Source organism: Macaca thibetana, chromosome 10 (genome assembly GCF_024542745.1).
Source record: "Macaca thibetana thibetana isolate TM-01 chromosome 10, ASM2454274v1, whole genome shotgun sequence".
Lineage (NCBI taxonomy): Eukaryota > Metazoa > Chordata > Mammalia > Primates > Cercopithecidae > Macaca > Macaca thibetana.
In genome coordinates, this window is record NC_065587.1 from 27,418,553 (window position 1) to 27,428,603 (window position 10,051).

General features: G+C 50.4%; 1 protein-coding gene across 1 annotated transcript; it reads right to left on the minus strand.

Annotated features, from left to right (window-relative positions):
• Positions 1-2,000: 2,000 nt before the first annotated feature.
• Positions 2,001-9,464, minus strand: LOC126929522 (glutathione S-transferase theta-4-like). The gene is made up of 5 exons (XM_050745956.1): positions 9,263-9,464; positions 7,427-7,514; positions 5,132-5,282; positions 3,700-3,876; positions 2,001-2,312 (listed from the first exon to the last, which is right to left on the minus strand). Exons 1-5 carry the CDS (start codon positions 9,384-9,386, stop codon positions 2,115-2,117), a joined length of 738 nt encoding a protein of 245 aa, XP_050601913.1. The 5' UTR covers positions 9,387-9,464; the 3' UTR covers positions 2,001-2,114.
• Between the last annotated feature and the right edge of the window lie 587 nt (positions 9,465-10,051).

Sequence of the window (10,051 nt, forward strand, 5' to 3'; positions counted from 1 at the left end):
TTTTATTTGTTACAGTTCTATTCAAATTGTATCTTTCTTCCTAAGTCAGTTTCGGTAGATTTTATGTTTCTAAAATTTTCTCATTTCATCAAGGTTATCTCATTTGTTCACATACAATTACTCATAGTATTTCTTTATAAACCTTTGTACTTCTCTAATACCAGTAGTGATGTGTCCATTTTCTTTCTGTCTGGTGTCTGTTTTTTTTTTTTTTTCATTTTTTGAGATTAGGTTTTCCTGTGTTACCCAGGCTGGAGTACAGTGGTGCAGTCATAGCTCAATGTAACTTTGAACTCCTGGCTAAAGTGATCCTCCCACCTCAGTCACCGAATTAGCTAGGACTACAGGCATGCACCAACACACTCAGCTAATTTTTCTTTCTTTCTTATTTATTTATTTATTTTTGAGACGGAGTTTCGCTCTTGTCACCCAGGGTGGAGTGCAGTGGTGTGATCTCGGCTCACTGCAACCTCTGATTCTCGGGTTCAAGTGATTCTCCTGCCTCAGCCTCCCGAGTAGCAGGGATTACAGGTGCCCGCCACCATGCCCAGTTCATTTTTTATTTTTAGTAGAGACAGGGGTTTCACCATGTTGGCCAGGCTGGTCTCAAACTCCTGACATCAGGTGATTTGCCCGCCTCACCCTCCCAAAATGCCGGAATTACAGGCATGAACCACTGGGCCTTGCCTCCCAGCTAATTAAAAAAAATAAATCTTTTTGTAGAAACAAGTCTCACTATATTGCTCAGGCTGGTCTCAATCTCCTGGCCTCAAGTGATCCTGCTCCCAAAGTGATCAGCCTCCCAAAGTGCTGGGATTACAGGTGTGAGCCATTGTACCCATCTTCCATTTTCTTGGTGAATAATTTGAGTCTTATTTTTTCACTTGGCTGTTCTAACTAAAGGCTTGCCAATTTTTGTTGATCTTTTCAGAGATCCAATTTTTGGTTTCATTGATTTTCTCTATTGTTTTTCTATTTTCTATTTCATTTATCTCCATTCTAATCTTTATTATTTCCTGTCTTCTACTGGTGTTGGGTTTAGGTTGCTCTTATTTTTCTAGTTCCTTAAAGCATAAAGTTAGGTTATTGATTCAAGATCGTTCTTAACTCGTGTTTACAGCTATAAATTTTCCTCTTAGCACTGCTTGTGCTGCATCCTATAAATTTGGGCATGTTGTGTTTTCATTTTTATTCATTCAAGATACTTTTTAATTTCCCTTGTGATTTCATTTTTGACCCACTGATTGTTTAAGAGTGTGCTGTTTAATTTCTATGTGCTTGTGAATTTTCCAGTTTTCCTTCTGTTCTTCATTTTTAACTTTATTCCACTGTGTCCAGAGACCATACTTTGCATGATTTCAATCTTCTTAAATTTGAGACTTAGGACCAATTATATGCTCTATACTGGAGAATATTCCACGTGCTCTTCAGAAGAATGCTTATTCTGCTCCTGGCAGGTGGAATGTTCTGTTCATGTCTAGTGTGCGCAATTGGTTTATAGTGCTTTTCAAGTCCTCTATTTCCTTGATGGTCTTCTGTAGTTTTTCTATCCATTACTGAAAGTGGGGGCCAGGCACAGTGGCTCACACTCCTAATCCCAACACTTTGGGAGGCTGAGGCGGGCAATTTGCCTGAGCTCAGGAGTTTGAGAAAAATACAAAAAAAAAAATTAGTTGGGTGTGGTGGCGTGTGCCTGTAATCCCAGCTACTCGTGAGGCAGGAGGATCACTTGAATCTGGGAGGCGGAGATTGCAGTGAGCCCAGATTGTGCCACTGCACTCCAGCCTGAGTGACAGAGTGAGACTTCATCTCAAAAAAAAAAAAAAAAAAGAAAGAAAGTGGAGTATTGAAGTCACCAACTATTATTACTGACAATGTAGCCATATTTAACCCTTTACTTTTAAAATTCTTTTTGGAAACTGGAAGGATCTGTAACCACCACCCACTCCCACATCAGACCCTGTGCATACGCCAACTATTGTTGCTCAGCAGCTGTGATGGTTGTTCCAGCTCTTTATTAGGCAAAGAAGAGGTGTCTTTTTTAGCATTTCCTTTAAGGAAGGTGGCTCAGATTGTTGAGCCAGCCAGGCCCTGCAGGATGGCTGCAATTAGGATCACAAGTACTTCTCCCGAAACTCACAGATTCTCTGCGTGACCATTGGATCCAATGTTGAAAAGTCCCAGTTGGCCAACTGCATTAGTCGATCGTGGGCCTCCTTAAAGAGGCCAGAGCCAATATTCAGCTCCACCCGCATGCGCCACTCAGCTAGCTTGGAGCTGTTGAGGAAGACATTGTAGTTGGCTGCCATGGGCTGTGGATAGACAAAGAGGAAGATGTGGTCAGCCTGGGGACCAGCCCTACCTGGGTCCTCTCCCACAGCCTCAGGCCCCCGCCTCCAACATCTGCCTCTGCAAAGAAATAGGCTGCTGACCCCCAAGGCCTGAGCAAGGGGGTCCCAGACTATGTAATAGATGTACATGGGGATGGAGGATCCAGAATCCCCCAGGGTCTCTGGTCACTGCTCTTCTTGCTCTAAGCCTTCTGGACCATGCTGAGAGGGCTCCCAGCCCAGGCAGCTCCCACTTCTCCAGCCTGCGACCTCACATGAATTCTGCCTTCTTCCAAGGAAACCCCTTATCCCAGGGGTGTATATGTGGATGAGGGAGAGAACTCAGGTTTTTTTCCCCATGTTTAACCTCCCACTGTGATCAGGCTCAGGGGCTAGAATGGGAGACCTGGCAAGCAGTCTACCCTGCAGTTTGGCTGGCTCACTAAGACAGTCTACCCTGCAGTTTGGCTGGTTCACTAAGACAGTCTACCCTGGACTTTGGCTTTGCACCCAAGGTCTTTGGGAAGCCCAAGAAGGGGTGGGTGGTGGGTGAAATGTAAGGGGTGGGGGCAAAGCATATGTCTGAGCCCTCGGGACAGGCCAGAATGATTTTTCCTGGTGCTGGCCTGCACTGCAAACAGACCAAAGAGACTAATTTTCATATGAGCCAGAGATCTCTGGGATGAGGAAAGGAACACTGCATTTCCTGGCCAAGCCACCAGGATCCCAGGTGCCTCCTCCTGGGCATAGCTCTGGCTGATATGAAAATTAGTCTCTTTGGTCAGTGTGCAGTACCCTAGCTGGTGTGCAGGATGGCCAGTTTAGACCCTGGCCAGTGTCTTGAGAGGCAGAACTGGTCACCCTCCCCTGCATGGAGAGGCCACATAAATGCCCCATACTCAGGTGTGCCTCCAAATGCACAGTGGATGCCCCTCAGACCCAGCCAGGAGAGCTGTCCTCCATAGCTGTCTGTCTGGAGCTCTGGGAACGAGGCAGGGCCAGAAGGAAGCCCAGGGGCCAGTGAACATTTCCTGGTGAGTCCAGCAAGAGGAGGCGGTATCTGGGATGCTGGTGGATTGACCAGGAAATGCAGTGTTCTTCTCTATCCCAGGCTCACCCTCCAGCTCCTCACACACCGAAGAATCTTTGTCAAGTGTGGAGAACTGTGATCCTCCCTGATTCACAATGTTCTGTGCTTCCTGTTGCCCCCAGACTGAGTCCAGGCCCCCTGACCTGGCTCCCACAGCCCCCATGGCAGCTCTACCTGCCTTTCCCGCCTCTCCAGCCTATCCTCAAGTGATGGCCCCACTGGTCACAGAGGAGTCCCACCTCTGCCCAAGGTCTAACCCTCCTCCACCCCAACCCACACCTGCATCATCTCCACCACGGCCACCAAGTCAGCCAGTGAGATTTGGTCCCCGGTGAGGAACATCTTATCCTGCAGAAAATACTCCTCGAAGAGCCGCAGGCTGTTCTTCACCTCTTCCACTGCATGCTCCATCTTCTCAGCTGAAACTTCCTCCCCTGTTATCTTTGGGATCAGCAACTGGCCAGGGTTGGGAAGAGGAGGGAAGAGGAGGCTGCACTCCAGGGCCACGTGCCCTGCCTGGTCTCTGTACTCTTGTCTGCTGGATAGATACTGGACAGTTCCCAGGACATAAAGTAGTTTCACCTCTTGTAGCAGTTCTGATTGGTGGAAGTTGCTGGGAACCATGTGTTCACAAGGATTTGGGGAGCTCAGCAGGTATAAGTCCTGTGACTGATTAGTGATGCCTGTCACAGGCATAGAATTTGATGTAACCAATCATGTACACATGTATTGGTTATTTGTCACCTTCAAATTTTCTATTTTCTTTTTTTTTGTTTTGTTTTTGAGACGGAGTCTCACTCTGTTGCCCATGCTGGAGTGCAGTGGCGGGATCTCAGCTCACCGCAACCTCCGCCTGCTGGGTACAAGAGATTCTCCTGCCTCAGCCTCTGGAGTAGCGGGGATTACAGGCACGTGCCACCATGCCTGGGTAACTTTTGTATTTTTAATAGAGATGGGGTTTCACCATGTTGGCCAGGCTGTTCTCGAAGTCCCAACCTTGTGATCTGCCTGCCTTGGCCTCCCAAAGTGTTGAGATTACAGGCATGAGCCACCGCGCCAGGCCATCTTCAAATTTTCTATGAGCTTTTTTTTTTTTTTTTTTTTTTTTTTGAGATGGAGTCTCACTTTGTCACCCAGGTTGGAGTGCAGCGGCATGATCTCAGCTCACTGCAACCTCCACTTGGCTGGTTTAAGCAATTCTCCTGCCTCAGCCTCCTGAGTAGCTAGGATTACAGGTGCCCACCACCACACTGGCTAATTTTTTTTGTATTTTTAGTAGAGACAGTGTTTCACAATTTTGGACAGGTAGGTCTTGAATTCCTGACCTCAAGTGATCCACCTGCCTTGGCCTCCCAAAGTATTGGGATTACAGGCTTGAGCACAACACCTGGCCTTCTGTGGGCCTTTCGACGCTGAGATTCTCTAGTTCGGAATGAAATGCCTCAAATGCTGTCCTGGGTAAGTCATATCAGCCCCTCCTGTATGCCCTTCCCCTCGCCCTAATAAGACTCTTTCATGCCCATTGTTTCAGTCCACACCCCTGACAGCTCTGTAAGGCAGGCAGGAGAAGGAGCTGAGGAAATGAGGCCCAGAGAGGGAGGGAGACTTACTTACTAGAGTTCACCGGCAATCAGCAGGGCCAGAACTGGCCACCAGCCTCCCTGACTCCCTTGTGCCCTTGTCCCCAGGCCCCGGAAGTGATCCTGCTCACCTTGAGCCAGACTATCTTCTTCATGGGCAGCTGAAAGGCCGCGTGTTGCCAAGCCATGAACTCATCCACACTGGCACGTACGTGCAGGTCTGGCGGGTACCAGTGTGATGGAGCGCTGTACTTGCGGCACAGGTAGTAGAGGATGGCCACACTGCAGAAAGGGCCGGTCAGGGGCACTGCCCTTGCCTTCCTGAGTGCCACTACATCAACCACCCCAATATGCCCTGGGCCCAACTGCTGGGGCTTCCAGAGCAAGAAGGAGCCCAAATGGCCCCGGGAAAGGCCTTCACCAGAGCTGTCTGTCTGACAGTCAGTAAGGGCAGGGAAGGAGCCCTGCAGGGTGAGTAGGAGTTGGGGGCTGGTGGTGTAACAAAGAGTAGGCCAGCAAGGGGAACAACACGTGTCAAATCAGGATGCTGAGGCGGGTGGATCGCTTGAGTCCAAGAATCTGAGGCTGCAGTGAGCCAAGATCACGCCACTGCACTCCAATTTCGGTGAAAGAGCAAGATCCTTTTTCAAAACAGAAACAGGCCAGGCACGATGGCTCACACATGTAATCCCGGCACTCTGGGAGGCCAAGGGCGGGCAGATCCCTTGAGGCCAGGAGTTGGAGACCAGCCTGGCCAACGTGGTGAAACCCTGTCTCTACTAAAATGAAAATACAAAAATTAGCTGGGTGTGGTGACACACACCTGTAATCCCACCTACTTGGGAGCCTAAGGCATGGGAGTCACTTGAACCTGGGAGGCACAGGTTGTAGTGAGCCAAGATTGTGCCACTGCACTCCAGCCTGGGCCATAAAGCAAGACTCTGTCTCAAAAAACCAACAAATAAAAACACATGCTGAAATACCAGGGTAAGGGCAGCAAGGTGAATCTGAAGAACGGAGAGTAGGTGGGTGCAACTGGAAGGAGGGTGGGGGTGGTTGGGGAGTGGTGAGGCAGCAAGAGACACTGTGGAGGCCACAGAGGGTAGCCCCAGGAGATGCAGGGAGGTTATGGACTTAATCCATAAGATTAGGTGTTATACAAGCCAGGGCATGAAAGGATCCATCTCTCTGGTGCTGGATGGAGGGTGAGCCCGAGGGAGCAGAATGGATGACAGCAGGGCCAGCAACTATAGGGAAGGTTGTGATGTCCGGGAATGGTGGAGGTCATGGGGACAGAGGGAAGGGGACGGAAGGGAGACATGCTTCGGAGGGGTATCCTAGGCCTTGCTGATTGATGGCTGGTGTGGGAACCTCCACAGGACAAGTGCTCCTTTGTTATCATCAACAGCAACCTTGCCAAGGTAAAAAAGTTAGGGCATGGAGAGAGCTACCGATTAGAGAGTGGCGGGAGAGACAGCAACTGGCTGCAAGATTCAGAACTTGTTTGGATCCTGATCCAAACAAACTGCCAAGAAAATATTTAGGAGATAATCAGAGAGTTTTGAACAGGAGCCAGACATTAGATGAAATCTAGGAATTATTGTTAATTTTGTGAGGTATCTTAATGGTAATGTAGTGATCCTACCCTCTCTCCTAGCCCAGGCTGGAGTGCAGTGGCGCAATCAGAGTTCACTGCAGTCGTGAACTCCTGGCCTCAAGCGATCCTCCCGTGTCAGCCTCTCAAAGTGCTGGGATTATAGGCATGAGCTACCATGCCCAGTCTGTTGCTTTTCTTTTCTTTCTTTCTTTCTTTTTTTTTTTTTTTTAAGAACTCTTATCTCTGAGAGGTATGTTCCTAAACATTTATTGATTTGTTTACTATTTATTTTTATTTTTGAGATGGGATCTTACTCTGTTGTCCAGGCTGAAGAACAATGACTCAATCTCGGCTCACTGCAACCTCTGCCTCCCGGGCTCAAGCAGTCTTTCCCCTCAGCCTCCTGAGTAGCTGGGACTACAGGTGCAGACCACCACGCTAGCTAATTTTTGTATTTTTTGTAGATATGGGGTTTTGCCATGTTGTCCAGGCTAGGCTGGTCTTGAACACATGAGCTCAGGCCATCCCCCAACTTCAGCCTCCCAAAGTGCTGGGATTACAGGTGTGAGCTGGCCCCTAAACATTTATGACTGGAATGATGGGATGTCTGGGAGGCAGGGGAATAGAAATGATGTAAAATGGACTCCAGGTTGGCAACAGTCGGAGCTGGGCAATGGGTTTGTGGGGTTCCTCATGCCCCTCATTAGTTAGTATTCACTCTCCTTTAGTGTATGTGTGAGGTTTTCCATGGTGAAATAGACAAATGCGCGCACTGTGTCTCCCAGGAGGAGCAGAGACACATGGTGCAAGGGCCCTGGGGAAGACTTACCTTTCACTTAAGATAAATTTCCCATCTTTGAGGCTGGGCAGCTTCCTGAGGGGGTTGATGTCAATGTATTCTTTGCTGTGGTGGTGACCTGGGAGGGGCAGGGAAGGTATGAGGCTGTGGGACTCCAGGGGAGAGAGAACTGAGACTCCCAGAGACACAAATACCTCCCTCTCTATTTTCTCAAGAAGAGGGAACTGAGGCCCAGAGGGACATCGCGTCTCACCCCAGGTCATAGGGCAAGGCAGTTGCAGAAGCGGACTGGGATCAGAACTGGTGGCTCCCAGGCTACTCCACCCTAGGTTTAGTGACTCCCGTGCCTCCTACCTGTGTCCAAGGACAAGGATGACCCTTTGGCCCAGAAGCTGGAGGCCTCCCCCTCCAGCTTCCCCCAGCTGGGGGGAGGCCTCCAGCTTTGGGCCCACCCCCAAAGCTGAATCTGAAGCCACAGCCTTTGAATCACCTGAAGCCCTGAGGGACTGAGTCCCATCCCCACTCCCATCGCCCTCACTCCTCTGTCCCCTCTTTAAGGAAGCCGGGCCCAGCACACAGCTGGACATCCAAAAGGAAGCCTCTCAGACACAATCGGGGTCATCTGTACAGGGAACCTGATGTGGGGGCAGGAATTGAAACTCTTTCTGGACCAGCTGCTTCCCGTTGGGGGCTCCACTCGCACCCCATTCATTTCCAAAGTTTCCCTGTCTCTTCCTCTGTGTTCTAGAGGCTTCTGCTTTTGCAGGTTGAGGTTTTGGAGCCCCTCTGTGCTCAGGATGGAGTTGGAGCCCACCCGTCTGACCCTCACTCGGGGTCAGTGGAGCCCTGAGCCGTTCTGAACACTGGGGAAGACGGGTGTAGACAGACTGTGCTCTTCTGCCCCCTTTGCCAACCTGGCAGGCAGGTGCTGAGTTCACAAGGTCCTAGACTTCCACAAGGAAGCCAGGGTGCCTGGTGGGAGCTCAGGGAGTCCCAGATGCTCTTCCTTCCCCCTTCTCCTCGAAAAGCCTGTTCATCTCCGGCATGGGGACTGTCATTAGTGGGGAATGACTAAGGTAGGCTAGACAGGGATGCAGCCTACAAGCCCCCTGGCATCATTTCTTTCCTGGGGACCTCTGGGGTGACTCCCTTGTCTCTGTCTCTGCTCCTCAGAAACGCCCCTATCAGGCTGGGCATGGTGGCTTATGCCTGTAACCCCAGGATTTTGGAGGCTGAGGTGGGCAGATCACTTGAGGTTCAGATTTTGAGACCAGCCTGGTCCACATGGTGAAACTCCTTTTAAAAATACAAAAAATTAGGCCGGGCGCGGTGGCTCAAGCCTGTAATCCCAGCACTTTGGGAGGCCGAGACGGGCGGATCACGAGGTCAGGAGATCGAGACCATCCTGGCTAACACGGTGAAACCCCGTCTCTACTAAAAAATACAAAAAACTAGCCGGGCGCGGTGGCGGGCGCCTGTAGTCCCAACTACTCGGGAGGCTGAGGCAGGAGAATGGCGTGAACCCGGGAGGCGGAGCTTGCAGTGAGCTGAGATCCGGCCACTGCACTCCAGCCTGGGCGGCAGAGCGAGACTCCGTCTCAAAAAAAAAAAAAAAAAAAAAAAAAAAAATACAAAAAATTAGCTGGGTGTGGTGGCGAGCACCTCTAATCCCAACTACTTGAGAGGCTGAGGCAGGAGACGCACCTGAACCCAGTGGAGATTGCAGTGAGCAGAGATAGTGCCACTGCACTGCAGCCTGGGCAACAGAGCGAAACTCCATCAAAAAACAAGAAAAAAAGGAAAACCCCAATCTGTGTGCCCTGCATCCCCCAGGACCAGGCCTGCCTGGTAGCAGTGGGAACTGACCTTTCAGCAGATCCACAAACTGAAAGTTGAACCGGATATCATGCTTCTTTGAGAAGATGTAGACGGCACGGCAGGGTGCTGACAGCAGGTCCATGTAGAGCTCCAGGGCCATGTTGAGACACATGCCGGGCCCCACAGCTGCAACTGGCCAGCCACAGACCTGGGCCTATGTCTGGCCAGAGTCCCCTGGCCCTGTGCCCTCTCCAATCTGGACCCAGGACCCTGTGTTCCCCAGGGAAACTTCTTGTTTCCCTTTGTGTTGTCATAAGGCCAGGAAGCCTGCAATTCTTACGGCAGCAAGGATTCTAAGGAGGCCCAGGAGTAGGCTCGGGAGAGGTCTGTGGCAAAGATGTGGCAGCTGTGACCCTAGTCTCCCCCTTCAACATATGCCTATGCCCCGTGGCACCACCTCACAGACACCCTGTCTGAGAAGGGATTATGCCTGGGAATTCCCATGGCTGGACTTTCATTGCAGAACCTGACGAAAGGGGCTTTGCAGGGTCCAGAATGAGGAGGAGGCAATAAGAATTATCCCTGGAAGATTCCAGAAGTAGAGACTGGGAGTATCCATAGGTGAATGGAGCCTGAACTTTGACTGAAAAGGAATTGGGAGAAAGAGACACAGGAATCTGGGAGCTTTGGGAGCAGTGGGGACACTACCACCAGGAAGTCAGGGGACACTCAGCCAGTGTGTGCCATGCAGAGGAGCCCGGAAACTTTCTGGCCTGGGTTGGGGCTGCAGTGGCCAGACTGTGCACCTGGTGGCCCAGGAAAGTAACTAGAGCCCCA

What these genes read in the sequence shown, in the direction of transcription:
- LOC126929522 (XM_050745956.1), bottom strand. Translation starts at nt 9,386, where the DNA reads ATGTGTCTCAACATGGCCCTGGAGCTCTACATGGACCTGCTGTCAGCA. An exon ending in AGAAGATAGTCTGGCTCAAG is followed by an intron (nt 3,877 to 5,131) that starts GTGAGCAGGATC and finishes AACCCTGGCCAG; the next exon opens with TTGCTGATCCCAAAGATAAC. An exon ending in CCGTGGTGGAGATGATGCAG is followed by an intron (nt 2,313 to 3,699) that starts GTGTGGGTTGGG and finishes GTCTATCCACAG; the next exon opens with CCCATGGCAGCCAACTACAA.